Below are 17,654 nucleotides of genomic sequence, written 5' to 3'. Positions count from 1 at the left end.
AAGTCAAAGCGCCCATGAAATTGCCCATTTAGATGGGAAAAAATCAAAGAATGTGCATCATTTGTGCGAAAGACCCTAATGTGAAAAGAAAAAGAAGCGTTTTATTGGTGTCCAGGGTGTTGTAACTGCGGTATTCACCCTCTTTGTTACCCTAAACTCCAACACTTTTATAGGCCTTACACAACAGGGAGGAAAAGGCAAGCAACTTCTAGCGATTCTGACTAGAAAAAGTGTTTTTTTCTAGATTTAGTTTTTCCCATATAACTTTTTCAGTGTTGTAAATAGAAAAAATATTATTGAAGCTTTTTTGTTTAGAATTAAATGGTGAATACATTTTACATTTAACATAATCTCCTAGGAATGACATTTTTAAAGTTACAGAACGTAAAAATGAAAAGTTTTGGTGGAGAAAAAAAAGTTTTTTTCGAACATTTATGTGGACATCATAAAATAAAATTAAGGTATGTACAAAAAACCTATACTATGGTATTCTGTAGTTTATAACGAAAAAAATGATATATAACAAGCATTGCTCATATTAGAAATTTGCATTTTATTTTTAAATTATAAGATAGTCCTGCTTGACTCTGAAAAATAGCCCGCCATTTCAGCAACATATTACCGCCACTTAGAGGGTTAAAAGTCAATTGATCTGAAGTGTACTATATCAATTTGTTTTTAAAAAGAACAGTTCTTCATGAACAATTTAGTATTATATTAGTTTAAAAATATAAAGTTTTTGACCTTTAGTGATTATTTTTCTCGAATGTCCGGTAAAATCGGACATTGGCACTCTAAGGGTTAAAAATGTGTTTGATACTACATGTTAATTTGTAGTATTGTAGACAGTATGTATGTACAAGTTATGAATAAAGAGTTTTTTTAAATATTTTTATTACTATGTATCTGGAAGTACTGTTGTTTCAAAATAAAGAAACAAAATTGTAGATAATTTATTGACAATGAAAAGATTCTGACTTCAAATAGTTGCCTCGATTTTCCAGCAAAATAACTGTAAATATAAATTTGTAGATTTAAAACCTGACTCATTGCATTTGATTTTCACAGACTCAGAAGAAGAGGAGGGGGAGGGGGAAGAAGGAGAGAGCAAGGGTGTGATAATAGACAAGACGGAGACCAACCTAGTGGCACTGAGGAAGACCATATACCTGACGATCCAGAGCAGCTTGGATTTCGAGGAGTGTGCCCACAAACTGTTACGGATGGAGCTGAAGCCCGGACAGGAGATTGAGATGGCCCACATGTTCCTGGACTGTTGTGCAGAGCAACGCACCTATGAGAAGTTCTTTGGACTTCTGTCTCAGGTAATATTCGGAGCCATTACTAACGTAACTTTAAAATTTTTGTTTGTCATGAATAGAAGGCGATGCAGGCAATATAATAGGTTGTACTTTTAATAGTTTCTCTTTTTTACATCAAATCGGTATGAAAATTTGTAGGGTAACAAATTACAAACTTATTTCAAGGTATTCTGTAAATCTGGAAAGATGAAAAACGTGAAAGGGAATCACCAAGACTTACAATTATACAATTGATTACCTAATGTGTCGAAATTGGAAACAGTTGATGACGAAAGCAGGTCTCTTTTTGTGTATGCCTGCTTGTATATACAATAACTTTTAAATGAGTTAACGGCGTTTAAAAAATGTGATGTAAACTCCACCTCTACTACTTCTATATGAAAATTTAAAATGGCAAACTTTCTTCCATTGGTGATTGCTCTCTGGACCAGGATGTTGTCCATTGTTGAGGTGAATGTAAATCTGGTGAGCATTTTACCTTGTTTGATTTAAAATTCAAATTAGTTGATGAGTTTGACACTAACTGAACATTTCTTCAATAAAATTTGTTTATTTTTTCTCCTCATTACTGAAACATTGTTTATATGCTATTGTATGTAAGTACAATATAAACATCTTGAGATTGAAATCCTATTCTGTTCCAATGTTTTCAGAGATTCTGCCAGATCAACCGCACTTATGTTGGGCCGTTTGAGGAAGACGTTCAGGGACAGCTATGCCACGATACACCGTATGTCCAACGACAAGCTGCGCAATGTCGCCAAACTGTTCGCACACCTTCTGTACACGGATGCGATCTCGTGGGAAGTACTGTCAACGGTCCGACTCAACGAAGATGACACCACCAGCTCCAGTCGCATCTTCATTAAGATACTGTTCCAGGAGCTCTCTGAGTACATGGGGCTCATCAAGCTCAACCAGAGAGTCAAGGATCCGTAAGTTCTTAACGTACACTTACAGAGACATTAATTCGGATTTAAAGTTTCGTTATAACTACATGTTATGTTTAAACGTCTCTTGTTTTATCGTACTATCCTATGCTATAATTGGTATAAAATAAAATTAAAAGAAGGTTTTTGTCTTTTTATTGTAGAAAATCACATAAACTTCATCCAACTTTTTTTGCAAGACAAAATATAGGTTTTCAAAAATATTTTAAACTAAACAGTGTTTGAACTTTGACCACTTTATTGTAAAAAATTGAAAATGTTGTAGCAAAAGTTTGTTTGAACTATCTCCATGAATGTGTCACTTATGTTACAGAAGTCTGCAGACTGCTCTGGAAGGTTTGTTTCCACGGGACAATCCCAAACATACGAGGTTTGCCATCAACTTCTTCACATCAATTGGACTTGGAGGTCTTACGTAAGTTTTACTCAATATTGCATCTTTTTGCTATAGCATGTTTGGTTTAACTGGAGAACAGTACAATTTATATTTTGTAGAATGCTTTTAAGTTCAGTAACGCAATTATCTGTTTAGATAGAAGGAAAATCGTGAATTATTTTGTAAATTTGAGTTTCAAGCCGTTTTAATTTTTTTTAAGTTATACAATTATTTTAATTTTTACTTTCCTGTGTACTTTTTTCCTGGCAATAGTTTGATCCAACCAGAGATCAAATTCTGCTTGTTAAGTTCTGAGGCTCTATGTTTTTTTTTTAGAATTTTAGTGGTATAATTTATTATTTATTAAAACATATCTAAACACTATTAAACGAACAGTACAACAATATTCTGTGACATCGTATGAAGAGTTGTGTATATAATATGGTCCCAGCAATAACAAGCAGGACTGCTTGGTATATTAGTGATGAAAGGATAACAGGATTTCAGACATTTGCTATCGTTATCGTTATAACAGATATAACACAACGGTTCGAGGATTGGAATCTATCCTCTTCGTCAGGGGAGGGAGGTATCGTTATACTTTTATAACCTAAAACGATGGTAAATGTCCGAAATCATTGTTATCCTTTAAAACTTCCATCGTCTCAAAATCACCTATAAATTGTTAGTACTTGGATAGTTAGTTTGATTTGGCTCTAACTTAACTTGGTAAAATTATTGGCTAACATGCTGTAATAATGGGACTGTAAGATAGGATTATACAATGTTGAAATGATAATAGGATTTTGGACTTTTGCCATAATTATATGTAATTTAAAATAGGTAACATATAACGATGGGAAATGTCTGAAATTCTAATATCATCTATAAGAAACTTTAAACAAAGAAGTATATAACATTAATCGTGTCTGGTCTGCAAACTTTTCAGTGCCATTAGCCAGAGGTTTGAGAAGATTTTACAGTATTTATAACCTGACATCTGATCAGGTTAAACTTATATAATAATTAAATTAGGCATTGACGATCACACAATCTCAACCATTCTTTAATTGAGATAAAACAATAGTTTTTATTCAGAACCTTTATTAAGCTATACGGTGATCACTTCATCTGGTTATAAAAACTTTTCCCCTTGTTAAGGTCATTACATGACTGGTCATGTAATATATGTATTAAGATTTCCTCACTGGCAGGAAGCCATCATAACATTGCAATTTAAGATTTTCCTGTATTAACATTTGCTACAGGTTACAAAATATATCACAGTTCATAAATGTTCAATGCTATTGAATGAAGTGTACAGTATTTATGAGGATTTTGTGTTCAGGGATGAACTGCGGGAGCACTTGAAGGCACAACCCAAACAGAGTATCGTGGTACCGCAACTGGTTGAGGGTCTTTCTAGCTCCTCCTCTTCCTCGTCCGATTCGTCTTCATCTTCATCGTCAGACTCCTCTTCTGACAGCTCGAGTTCAGGTTAGAGCAACATCAGGATCCTTCCTGAGTATTTTTATGTTATAATGTGGTTAGAAATGTTTAGACCCCCAGTTCTACTGATTATTTCAATACTGAGAATTCAGTGTATGTTGGCATAAAGGAATCAATGTGTATGACTATTCTAAATAAAACATTACAATTGAAAATGTTTAGTTGAAATGCTCTATTTGTGTACAAAACTCTTACTGAACACATTTTGAAGTTCAGATTGTAGTCAAAACAAAAGAATGTGAGATCTAAAAGTTATTCAACAGAGCATTATATTATTGTTTGTGCCTAAATCACTATTTGTAATTAATACCTGTACACATTTTAATTCAAACGTATATTGTGTTGTAGAGTCATCAAGTTCTGATTCTGAAGGCACGTCCAGCAGAAGAAAACGAAAAGGAAAACCAGTCAACAAAAACAAAAAACAGCCCACAAAAAAAGTGGAGAAGGCAACGTCTAAAAAGAGTAAAATCACTCCGTCAAAGAGAAAAAGGGATAGATGATAATCTTAGCATGTGGTTATTACCTGAAGATTTTGTACTTATTTGTAAATATTTAGTACCATAAAATCACACCATTTCTTTTATAAATATTTCACCATTTAATAATTACAGAGAGGAGCTATTATCTGTATATCCGTTTATTAATTTGTATATTAGTGTTTAATATTGTGAATGATGTATGTTATTTTATAAAAATAAATAAAAGTAAAACATTTACAAGCGGAAATTTTATTCATTGTTTGGAACCTTACAATTAATACTCATATCATTGGAACAATTATTAACCCTCAAGAGTGCTATTGTCGCACTTTGTGATGCACTTGAGCCAATTTAAAATGTTAAGTCCAGCACTGTGCTGTGTTTTAGTTTTGTTGCATTACATATCAACGGTTTATTCAAAATTAGCATTCTACATAAAATAAAACAGGAATGATTATTCTATGCACGAACAAAAGTGGAAGCACTAAATAATAATAATAGTGTTGCCTCATGATAGTGCCTAACACAAAGCACTAGTCCAGAGCTCGGCAACTCACTCACTACTGTGATAACTGTTCATATTGGGACTACTGCACAGACTATATGAAGTACTTGGCTGCCTGAGTATACTTTAGAGCAGTATCCAGTAAAGGTACTTTTAAAGTATGGATATTTTACACAACATGGTCACCGCTGTTCCAAGTACAAAGTACTCGGACTCTTAGCACTAAACAGTACCTGGATCTGCATATAAAGTTGTTAATAATGTGTTTAGTGAATAAGGCAAGTCATTAAATGATATTAAAAAAAACAAAGGGGCCAAGACAGAGCCCTGTGGAACACGCCACTTTACTTCTGTTTCTTTTGACCACACCTCATTAACACATACTTGTGTATGATCATGGAGGAAATTAAAGGTTTGAGAAATTAAAGTGGAACCTTTCTTACTGTAATATTTTAATTTCATAATAAGATCATTATGACTTAAGCAGTCAAATGTCTTACTAAGGCCACTAGCAAAGAAAAGTTTTGTTTTTAAAAAGCTGTAAGAACATCACTTACTATTTGCTCTATTGCCTCAACAGTAGATTTACCCTTTCTATAACCATACTGAGTCATATAGATACAAAGAATTTTATTAGTTTCCAGGAAACTACTTAGCAGGTCATATTTTAAAACTTCAAAAACTTTAGATAACACTGGAATCAATGAAACAGGCCTAAAGCTCTCAGGTCTATCTCTTAGACCATTTTTAAAAACAGGACAGACCTTTAAACGTTTTTAAAATATTTTTAAATACTTCTTTGTTATAACAAAGGTTTATATAATCAGTTAACACATCAATAAAGCAAAAAGTAATATTTTTCATTAAATTATTAGAGATACCCTAAATATGATTGACTACCTATCAGAGTTTTTAAATCTGTTGACAGCCCCTATGACCTCATCGACAGTCGCTTCTTTCTATTGAAAATTTCCACAATTATTGTGAGGATTGGAATTATTTTCAAGCAGCTAATATGTGTGAATACTAACAATGCATAAACTATTATTTGTTTTATATTCTCTACAGAGCTAACAAAAAATTTACTGAAAGTTTCTGGTGGAATGTTGATACTTGGTACATTATTTTTTATACTACAAGTATTACTTTTTATTACATCCCAAGCAGCTTTACATTTTTTGTGGTTTCTTCAACAATCTTAATTTAACTTTGCATTTGTAATAAATTGTTTTAAATTATCTTCTGATACCTTCAAATTGTTGGTTTACGAGATTGTCATTGGTTGCTTTAAACAAATGCAATCAAGGTGCATCGAAGATCAGTCGTGATTTAGGATGTCAGTCTTCTAACATTTCCTTTAAAAAATATGTTTGAATTTTTAAACTCTGAGTAAGATAATAATCTAAATAAACTTCTCATATGGCATTTCCTTTGGTTATTAGATGTTACATGCCTATATTTCCATGTCTTCTGCTAGCTTGGTTGACATTTTTCCTTTCAGGTTGTCCAGCTTCAGTTTAATTTCAGCACTGGTCTACATGAAGATATTAATTTCTTCAACTCTTGTAATGTGTATGATAAATTATTGCTTATAAGTTGATCAAGTTTGTCACAAGAACTACAAAACCCAAGAAGTATTTTGAGCATGGCATGAAAATATACTATTTCCAGTTATATGTTTCAATAAGATGTTACAATAAGATATGTTTTAAAAGATCTGTAAGATTCTGTGGAAGTAAATTTCAAGACCGTCTACAAAGTTCAAACGTTTTTAATTTCTCCAATTTATTACAGTTGAATTAACAAGATATTGATGTTTTTGTGGATCAAAATTGTTTCTAAAGGCTAAAACCATAAATATATAGAGATAGTTTCAGTTTTTATAATAGACATTACAGTTGACTGACATAGGAAAATAATGTTAAAAATTCAACATTTCTTATATTTTCCTAAATTTATTGTAAAAATCCTGACATGTCAGGAAATATCTAATTAAACATTTGAATTGTGTTGAAAATATTTTTTAAAATACCTAATTTTATCAAACAACATTTACAAATATTTTTGCAGTGTAGTGTTATTAGTTGGTGTGTGAGCATTTTGGTAATGGATGTGTATTTATGGTTTTTATTTTAATTTTTACTTCTAATTTTGTTTGCTCTTCAATATGTTTCACTACTTTATTCCTTACATCAAATAGTGGTTTGGTGTACAGAAATTATTATACTGGACATAAACGGAAGAGAATATAATTGAATGATGTGTTTATTGTACTCTGTTATTGACGGTAAATTCGGTAATGATTTATCAATGCACAGTGACGAACAGATTATAAAAAGTGATAAAATGAATAAGTGACTCTAACGAAGGATTTGAGACACACGAAGATGAACAGAATAGACAAAGTGAACTTGAAAGCCCTCAAATGACAGCTGATTGACCTGTGAATATCTAGGTAAATTCTCAACAGGTATACCAACAGTAAGTTCCCTTTCTTGCCCTAACTTACACAGGCAGAAATGGCCATACCTATTTACACCAAGTTACATACAGAAAATATTTTAAACACTTTATTCTTCACTATAGATAAAATATTTTAGGATTATCCAAGTTAGAATATATAACCAAACTTCTACTTAAGTATATTGCGTTTTATTTATGGAATTCATTATATTTATATTTCAATTAATTGATATTAAATTTGTATTTGTAAAATCATCTCCAATTTAAAACAAAAAAAACTCCGCTAGTGTAGATATATACCAAAATAATAAAACACTGTGGTTTAAGGTCACCTTTTCCTTTGCCATAGTCTTCAACAAATCTCTTAAAGAAGAAAACATCCTTACAAGAGTAAAAGTTTACTCAAGTTTAAAAGTGGCAAAACATCAACATCAGTAACTACATACCTATTTTACTTATTTAATCTTGTTCCAAAATCCGTTCTAAGGAGTTGTGCCAAAATAACCTGTTTAATGATGGTCAGCATGGTTTTACCACTGGAAAATCATCAATTCCACCAATGCTAAATGAAACCACTTTTGGCTATTTAGAGGCTTTTAATTTATCAAAGATATTTCTGGTTGATCTAAGTAAGGCTTTGAACTGCTTAAATTATTAACTTGTCTTTGTTAAATTGATACGTATGATTGTACATAACACTACAAAGAAATAGTTTGAAAGCTAATTGGAGGGCCTACAATTAGTTGAAGCATACCCATAAAGAAATCACTTAAGATATACAACCAAAACCTTTCCTAGTTCAAAGTAGAGCCCTAAGGTTGTAGTTATTCAATTTATTTATTAACAACATGCTACCGTATTTGAGTGAATTCTTGAACCCCCATAGTGAACGATGATACAATTCTACTATTGAATGAACAAACATCAGATGATTAGGCGGTGACATGTTATGTTGCCCTAATCATAACAAACAAATTAATGGAACAGTAAAAATTATTTGGTCCCAAACCCAACTAAAAACAGCCAATCAGAATTCGGAAAAACGAGCGTTTTTTGGAAAAGTTTGTATCATTCCTAATGTACAAAACAGAGCATTTGTTAAGTTCCTGAGCCTTACTATAGATAGTAGTATGACTTGGACACGACATATAGGAAATTTACTTTAAATTTTGTTTTCCCCCTAAGGCCAGGCCTTGTGGTACACTTAGGTCTAAGTGTTTAAGAATTAAATAATCAAATCAGTATATAATAAAGAAAATTAGGCCAATTTTCGCATATGTTATAAAGTGACTTTGGTTCAAAATCCACACCCTGCAAATGCTAGCACATCCAAATTTTACAGGGGCATCTGATAGTCTGTTAATTGGGTGTTGCGGTCGACATCATTCTGTATTATTACTGTACTTTTGTGCTTTGTTATAAGGATTATATGACAACACCTCACTAATTACAAGACTATAATATATTAGGGTATATAAATTAATTTTCCGACCACTCTGTTAAATACTCGTAAAAGCTTAGAAGTCAGTATACAAGTACAATCGATGCTAGTGAAAACGGTTCATTATCCTTCCCACTTCCCAGGCCCCTGATACGCAATCTTTAGGCAAAACATGGAATTGAATGTAATATCACAGTATCACTAAAATAATGTTGCATGAATATCAGTCTTTCAAAATTTTAGTATAGATTTATTTCCGTTGATTTCTGGAACTGAGCATATTTTAGTGATATAATAAAGAGAGCTCTATTTAACTTTTACAAATTAATATTGTATTGAGAATGCAACAAATATATGTGTATTTATTTATTGTAAAATGCTTTTAGTTTTCCTCTTTGGTTAGGGCAATACCAAGTAGGTTTACTGACGGTTCAACCTCCAGTGACCAGTCAGAGTCCAGATGGCTGGTGCTTGCTTGCTTAGATAAAACTAAGGTTGACTAGATATTCTTCTTTCAATTCGTCAGTTTCCTTCTCCTTCTACAGTAATTAATTTAATTGAGGTTGTGGTAAATATGGCGTCGTTCATGTGGTGTTGTTTATTTAAAGTATTAATTCTTGTAAGTTATTTTTTAATATGCATAGAAAGCAAATCTCAATTAATGAGTTTAAATGAAGACAACTGGGATTTAATGCTGAATGGAGAATGGATGGTTGAATTGTGAGTAACTTAATTGATTCAGTATGATTTTTGTTGAGGTGTAGCCGGTCAACAACCTGATGATCAACCTCACCTATGTTAGACAAATATTTGTATTTTAAGAAAGGTTCACATTATTTAGTAAACTGACTCATTTTAGGTTAGTTTTAATATGATATGAAACTTTTATTGGCTTAAATCCTGGGAACAGATTTATCAGCTTTGGGTAGGCTAGGCTAGGCTATTTGTCAAGAAATTTCTCAAAGGCAAGTTTCCATAAACAAGAATCAGGTTTGGGTGTAAAAATCATGTAGACCTATTACTTTTGACATTCTCAGCTTACTCTTTATTAACAAAGCAGGCAAGTATGTAGTATGTGAGGTGGTCCAAGTAGTCCAGACCCTTTTTGAAAATTTGCAATTATCTTTTTAGCAAACTATCATTGTTATTTATATAATTCAGTACTAGGCCTACTGGCATGTCTGATGAAGCATGGGGGTACGGTCCAATAAGCGGACCCGGTTTTTTATATCGAAGAATATAATCATCGATACCTAATATTCGCATATCGAATCATAGACTATCAATCGATATAAAAGTAATAACAATCATATGTTTAAATTAAAATGTGAATTTAATGATAACAAATAATAAATGAACATAACCAAAATCAGGGAAACTCATAACTTTAACTAAATGAAACAGAACGAAAACGTTTTTACTAAAGTTGTGTCCACCATTACCTTCTTTTTTTGCATCTGAAGACGACCATGTTAGCTCCTCTGACAGTTTACATTTGTTACAATATCACATAATGGATTCTTAGGTACTAACCCAACATCCTGAAGCCATAAAAAACATATTTTATCGTCTTTTAAAGCAATTTGGTGAAGCTTCCTAAGATTGACGGCCATTTTAATACACAATGTTACGTGAAATTTAAAATACTACCTTAATTGTATTATTTGAAAGTGTTTACAGCTGTTCATATAGATTATTTAAGTTGTTAAAAATAATTCATCAGTATCGATTGATTATATCGATGGTTATGATTAAGTAATATCGTTTGCCAATTTCGATATAAAAAACCGGGTCCGCTTATTGGACCCTACCCAAGCATGGTTCTCAACATTGAAACAGGTCAAGAACATTTTAAAGAAGAAGAAACAGGTCAAGAACATTTTAAGGAAGAAAATGGGGAATGAGGAGTTAACTGCACTTGCCTTACTTTCTGTCCACTACGGAAAAAACAGTTGTGTTGACCTCCCAAAATTTGTTTTGCTATATTCTTGAAAGCAGGTAATGTTTACATTAGCCACTAGCTGTAATGATCTAAAACCTCGGTATCAATTTACATTAACGTGACCATGGAAAGGTATGTTCATTTTTTTGTCCTGAAAACTACAATTTTTCCTGAAAACAATATTGAAGAAAGATTCGTCGGCAATGAAAATCAAAGGAGCTACGATTTTTTAAAATCCTTTGAAAACTCCGTTTTTGACAGTTTCCTATAACTCCGCGTCTGCTCAAACTCAGTATAGCCAGATTTTAAAAACCGATTACCATACCAACAACGAGAAATTATCGTACTTTCATATAAAATAATTGTACCAAACACATTTAATGAAAAAGTATGTTATGTTCGTATAATAAATTGTTATAAATAACTTTTGGTTTGTTATTTGTATAAATTTGTCAAAAATCTTTCATGGTACGATAATAACTACCCATCGTGTATCTTACCGGTGCATAAAATCAATGAAATTATCGTACCTTTACGATAATTATCGTACCTCTGGCAACACTATCCAAATTTGACAGTTTGGTATTACTCCGCACCTTCTCAAATAAAGAAGGGATGCCATTTAGAACTACTGTTGTTCCTCCGCGTCTATTCTTAACCTCCTATTTCAGTAATGGTAATGGCACACCTTTGTGGTTAATGGCACACCTTTGTGTTGGATGTTCAGTATCTCACGTGGAAGCAATTCGCAAAGACGAGTATGGAGTTTTACAATTTTATGTAAACCACGGGGCTTATAACCGGATTGGGCGTTGTGGTAATAGAAAATGTGGCAACGAACTCGTTGTAAACGAATTTTGGGACTTCCATTTTCGGTGTTGAAAGTACTATACGCCTGCACCGAAACGAAAGAAAATCAAGTGTTGGTTTACTGCCAGTGCGAAATGAGACTAGTGCCTGGTGCTGCCGAAGCCCGCGCTGATTCAACGAAAGAAAAACATCCCTCGAGATAGTACCTATCAGTAAAATATCAAATTCTAGAGGGGGTGATAAGAAATATAAATTGAAATGTAATGCAAAGGCAATTATGTAAAGTGAAAAACATAATAAATCATGAAAAACTAATATAAATATATAAATGGATATTAACAGAGAACACTTGCCATTAGTGTGTTGGCGGATATAGCTGAACAGTAGCAACAAAAAAGTGGTGGAGCCTGGTATGTGGGTGGGGATATTTTGCCTTGAAAAGGAATTCTGCCAGGTACCCGACAAAATGGTCACTCCGGACACCATACCGAGGGATGTTGGACCTGACTTCTCTCCAGTGTCTCTCAATGGTGTTCGTATGTGCACCGGTGTCAGGGTCAACAAAATTAATTGAATGCTTCACGGATAGGTGCCTAAATCCCTCGTCACCGAGACAGTTGTAGGCCCTTCAACAGTCACTAACAATTGTCGTACCTAGCAGAACCCATTGTTTAATTATGTTGAGCAGAGTGTCCCTATCGCGTTGTTCAACAGGAACAAGGAAGGAATCTCTGCTCTGCCTTTCGATTCCCCCAAAAACCCACTGTCCCTGAATTCTTCTGCCGTGATTGTACTTTCTCCTTCCAAATTTAGCCTCATCAATTTTCAACGACTGTCAGAGGACCGCCAATTTTCTTCGACGTCGTTGGAATGTGATAAAATACACTTCACGGCAGAAAGAATACCAGTCCACCACACAATATGCAGAAACGCCAAACTCCAACGAAATATAGCGTTGTCTCTGTGGCTTTAGGTGCAGCAACTTAGTCAAAGCTATTTTTTTAATAACTAACTTATATAAGGTAAAAGGAAAAAAGTATAAAACAGGGCAATTTTACTTACAATTAGCGTATTTATGGAAAAAAAAATAAATAGCCTATTTACAAAACTGTTTATTTAAAATAAATTTCAATTTCATTGTAAAAAGTAATTAAGCTTTTCAGTTTAATTACATTTTACTATAAAGCAAGAGAAATATTTCGAACTAATCACAACACTACCACATGATGAGGAATAATAACGAGATACGTAGTAGACACGCACTCGTGACAACCAAGATAGCAGTAATACATGCCACGGATATGTTTGGTTATGGCTCTGTAGGGGACGCAAAACTGACGAGCAGGCAGTCTTCTCTCTCTCTCTCTCTGCTACACTGAGAAGGTTCTTTAAAAATACTTGTCAATCTCGATACGGACTTTTGTGAACTAAAAATCTCATGAGGCATAATCTATAATATTGGATATAACTATATTTGGTGTTTCGGTCAAAGTCTAGCATTCTAATATATCCGTCAACGACGTGGGAAGGGTTAATAGTATTTATAGTATATTAACTCATTTGGTTGCAGCATAATAAGCAGCCACCACCACTATTGAATCATCGATATTCATGAGTATTGAATTCTCAATATTCATGGCTATCTAAAAATACAGAAAACAGAATCTTAAACCAAATTACTTAATAGGTATTTCAAATAACAATATAGTTCTATTGGTTTTACAACTTTAAAAGTAATACATTAATGATAATTAAAAACTAACTGGTTATGTATATATTTATAAAATGTTACAAACATAACAATGTAACATTTACTTACTATTTACTATTTTCAAGGATAAACGTGGCTGATTTCTTGTGACATAAAGAATGCATGTAGTCAAAGTCAAAGTCAAAATCTCTTTATTTACAAAATTTCATAGAGAAATGTATTGGCGTCAATAATACAATGTTAACGTTTAAAATTTACAAAATAAATAAGTTGAATTGAGCAGTCTTGATGTCTAAGATGGTCATGTGTCTTGTAGATATTCTTCCAGCGTGTAGAAATGGCCTGGTCACCAGCCATCTATTCAGTGCCATCTTCAGTTTCTTGCCCTTCTGAGCCTTTATCTCGGTTGGCAGCAGGTTGTAGAGCTTGCGTCCCATGTACGATGGCTTCCTCCCGTACAGTGATAGATGGTGTGCTGGCAGGATGTAGTTGTCAGCATGTCGAGTGTTGTACTGGTGTACGTCTGTTCCCCGAGGGAGTTCATTCATGTCGGCAAACATAATCACTTCCTGGATGTAGAGGGCCACAACTGTCAAGATGCAAAGATCCTTGAAACCTTTCACGACAGCTTTCCTTGGGTCCTAGCCTTTAAGAGTTCTTATTACTTTCTTCTGTATCAGGAGAAGTCTCTGTAGGTTAGTGACTGTGGTGCCTCCCCATATAGCAATGCTGTACCTCAGATGTGATTCGAAAAGGGCATAATAAGTTGTCTTTGCAGTGATTTAAATCACTAATGTGGTAAATTCTTTTGATAACAAAGAGGCTGGTGTTTAGTTTCCTGCAAAGGTTGTCAACATGCTGAGTCCATGAAAGAGTTTCGTCAATTGTTACGCCAAGAATGTTGCCTTGGGTTGCATGTCAACTTCTGGTAGGGCTGCAATTTCATCTCGTCTTCTACCGAATGCTAGTTGTTTGGTCTTGGTCATATTGACTACTAGGTCGTTTGAGTGGCAGTACTGGTATGCCATATTTAGTGCAGTATATGAGTCAATTGCTAGCTCTTCTGCAGAGCTCCCAGTGAGCAGAAGAGTAGTATCGTCGGCGTACATTAAAGTAGAACAGTAGGGCATTTAAAAGATGAGGCATGTCATTGGTAAATAAGATAAACAGTACAGGACCTAGGACTGATCCTTGTGGAACTCCTCGGCTTACAGGTAACGGTTTGGATCTGATGTTTTGTATTATCCCTTTGCTATGATGTCTTATCTCCACCACTTGGGTGCGTTCTTCCAAATAGCTTTTAAACCACCTGTAAGCAGGAGCCACTAATACCCAGGCTTTGAAGTTTTTGCAGGATGAGGTTGTGTCCTAGGCAGTCCAAAGGCTTTGCTGAAGTCAAGCATTATGCCAGTCACAAGCTTTCCTGCTTCCAGTTGATCGCAAATGAACTCTGCCAGCTCAGCAATTGCAGTTGTTGTGGATCTGCCTTTCACAAAACCCATGCTGACTATTAGTTAGCAAGTTTTGTTGTTTAAGGTAGTCCATCAGTCTCTTTAATACAACTTTTTCTATTACTTTGGAAAAGGTGGAGATCAGTGAAATTGGTCTATAGTTGCTAGGTGTCTTTTGGCAGTTACTTTTATGCTTAGGATATACTTTTTGCAACTTTCAAGGCGGATGGAAAGAGTCCCGATGATATTGACTTATTTATGATGCTGACCAAGGGGGTTGTAAGGGCTTCACTGCAGTGTTTTAAGTAACTTTGATGATACTTCATCAAGCCCTGCTGAGGTTTTAGACTTCATGCTTTTAATCATAATTTGTACTTCTTCTGTAGTGTGGTGTTGTGAAGTTGGCTGAGCCTACAATTTGCTACATGGAGTGTTAGCTGTTGACCTTTTTGGTGCTGATTATTGATGTCCAACGTTTTCTGTGCAACTTTGGTGAAGAATTCATTGAAATGTTCAGCGATTTCATTTGGATTGGTTGTTTCTTTTCCATTTATCTTCAGTTTCAGCTGCTCTTTGCCTTGTTCTGCACTCTTCCTTTCACTGTTTACTATTTGCCAGATTGCTTTTGATTTTTATTGTCAGCTCTGTTTATACAGTTAGATGATGCCTGGCGTTTTAGCATTTTTAGTCTAAGGTCATAGTTTTTTCTTAGCAAGGGCTGTGTCTGTTTTATGCAGGTCACTTCCTGTAGTCTGGTACTTTCTAAGGCATTGAAGATAAGTTTCTTTCAGTGTAAGAGCTTCACCGTCTTTATGGTTAAAATTTGTTTTCTTCTTATTTCTGGTTTTCTTTTTAGGGCAAGCTGCATCAATGTATATTGCCAGAGTATTTAAGAAGGCATTTGTATGCGTCTTCAGCATTTTGGGCTCCAAATACTCCAGCCCAGTCCTCATTGTGCAGTAAAGTTTTTAGAGTGTCAAGATTGTCCTTTTTTCATTTGGTCGTTGAATAAGACTAGAGGTTTCTGTTTTCTGTGCTTCAAGAGATATTTTACTCAATTGTGCGGTGTGGTCTGACAAGCCTGTGTGTATTACTGTGGCATTGATGTTGGATGCAGATAGGTTTGAGCATTATACAGTCTATGGAGGAGGTGGAGTTGTAAGTGATTCTGGTTGGGGGTAGAGGCAATCTCATCATGTTATGGCTGGCCAGTGTTTCTTCAAAGTTTTCGTGATTCATTATTTTGACCACTAGGCTGTTTACGTTTATATCACCCATAATGATTATTGAGTGGTTTTCAGCCTTAGTTTTCTTCGATGATGTTAGAAAGAATGTCTAAGGCTTCATTCAACTTTTCGCTTGGAGATCTATATATGCCAGAAACGTAAAGGTGTTGTTTTCCGACCGCTATTCTGAGCATTGCCACCTCACATACGAGTTCCTTGCAATGATGCGATATCTCCAGTGGCTCTGTTTTTTGTTGTAGTGAGTCTTTCACATATATTGCAACCCCTCCTTTTCTGGTTTCTTTCCTGCAAAAGTGTGCTTTGAGGGAGTATTCTGGGAGTTTAGTATTCTCTAAGAGTTTCAGACTTCAGACCATGCTCACTCAAGATGACTATGTCAGGTTGAATGTCTTGAAGTAGATGAGATAATCTGTCTACTTTGTTCCTTACCTCTTGCACATTTTGATGTAGTATTAGCAGTTCCCTTTTAAATGACTTCTTCTTTACTGCGTTGGGGGTCAAGTTCTCTCCTTCTGTGGCTGCCATTCAATAAAAAAGAAGGAGAAGAGTTGTTATTTGGAGTGGTTTATTAGATAGTTAGCTTTAAATTGCTCAATGTTTGTGTTGTAAAATTCTTCTATTGTTTCTTTGGGCCCAAGTTTGGTTGCAGTGTAAGGTGGTCTTTTCTCCAAGGGTGGTGTCTCTTTACTTAAAGGTAAGAGGTTATCTTCAACAATTTTTGGTTGTAGGTTTGCTGTGTCGAACTTAAGTGTGTCCAATGTCTGGAAGTTATTACAAGGAATGGGATGGTTTTTTATTTGGCTGGCAGCATATTTTGCTGTTTGAAGTGAGATACTCATGTGGTTAATTTGTTTTTGTTGAATTTTCCTTGTACTATGAAGTGAGCTGTTAACAAATGTTTTTGGAGTGGATTTTGGGTACCTTGAAGTTGTCTGTGTTGGAATTATTGCAGTTTGAGTACTCTGTTCATGAAGAACAGGTCTTTGTGAAACATTGGGCTGGGAGTTAAGCTGATCATTAAGGCGTGCAATTGTGGTCTCCAAACTATCTTGTCTGGATTTCATCTGGGCCAACTCCAATACAATGTTTGGTGGGGTTTTAAGTTTTTGTCTCTGGTGATGCAAGACATTCTGCGGTTTGAGTCTCAGTTTCTACCTTACTTCTAGTTTCCAGTTTGCCACTATCTCTTAGGTGTATTGCATTTGTGTTTAGAAGAGAGATTTGTGTTTCAAGATTTTTTTTATTTTAATGGATTGGTCTTCAATTAGATGTTCCTGCTTTTGATCATAGTCTTCAAAGATATTTTGGATTTCCAAGTTCTTTTGCTTTTCTTTTTGAATTTGACTTTGTAGCTTTGCTAACTCTTGGGTCAGAGATTCAATTCTTCTATTGTATTTATCTTCTCTTCTTCAGTCAGTTCTTCAATCTTAGCCTCACTACTAGCT

General features: G+C 34.4%; 2 protein-coding genes across 5 annotated transcripts in view; both read left to right on the top strand.

The window, feature by feature from the left end:
- Nucleotides 1–1,004: 1,004 nt before the first annotated feature.
- LOC124373455 (pre-mRNA-splicing factor CWC22 homolog) lies at nt 1,005–4,886 on the top strand (the record flags this gene model as incomplete). The annotated part of the gene is given in 6 exon segments (XM_046831832.1): nt 1,005–1,325; nt 1,976–2,017; nt 2,019–2,257; nt 2,586–2,687; nt 3,997–4,145; nt 4,506–4,886. Coding segments are annotated over 6 exon segments (1,008 nt in total), but the record flags the coding sequence as incomplete, so codon positions are not given.
- Nucleotides 4,887–9,584: 4,698 nt separating this feature from the next.
- The window catches only part of LOC124373454 (thioredoxin-related transmembrane protein 1-like), a 28,699-nt gene continuing 20,629 nt past the window's right edge, over nt 9,585–17,654 (top strand). For 2 of the 4 annotated variants that reach the window (XM_046831830.1, XM_046831829.1), the window contains exon 1: nt 9,588–9,768. In XM_046831830.1, the coding sequence (XP_046687786.1) occupies nt 9,623–9,768 (146 nt within the window). In that variant the 5' untranslated portion in view covers nt 9,588–9,622. Of the gene's footprint in view, nt 9,769–17,654 lie in introns of all 4 variants that reach the window. The other 2 variants (XM_046831827.1, XM_046831828.1) reach the window with 2 other exon arrangements.

The sequence above is a fragment of the Homalodisca vitripennis genome, unplaced genomic scaffold (genome assembly GCF_021130785.1).
Source record: "Homalodisca vitripennis isolate AUS2020 unplaced genomic scaffold, UT_GWSS_2.1 ScUCBcl_5587;HRSCAF=12376, whole genome shotgun sequence".
NCBI lineage: Eukaryota > Metazoa > Arthropoda > Insecta > Hemiptera > Cicadellidae > Homalodisca > Homalodisca vitripennis.
This window is presented reverse-complemented; position numbering and strand designations above follow the sequence as displayed.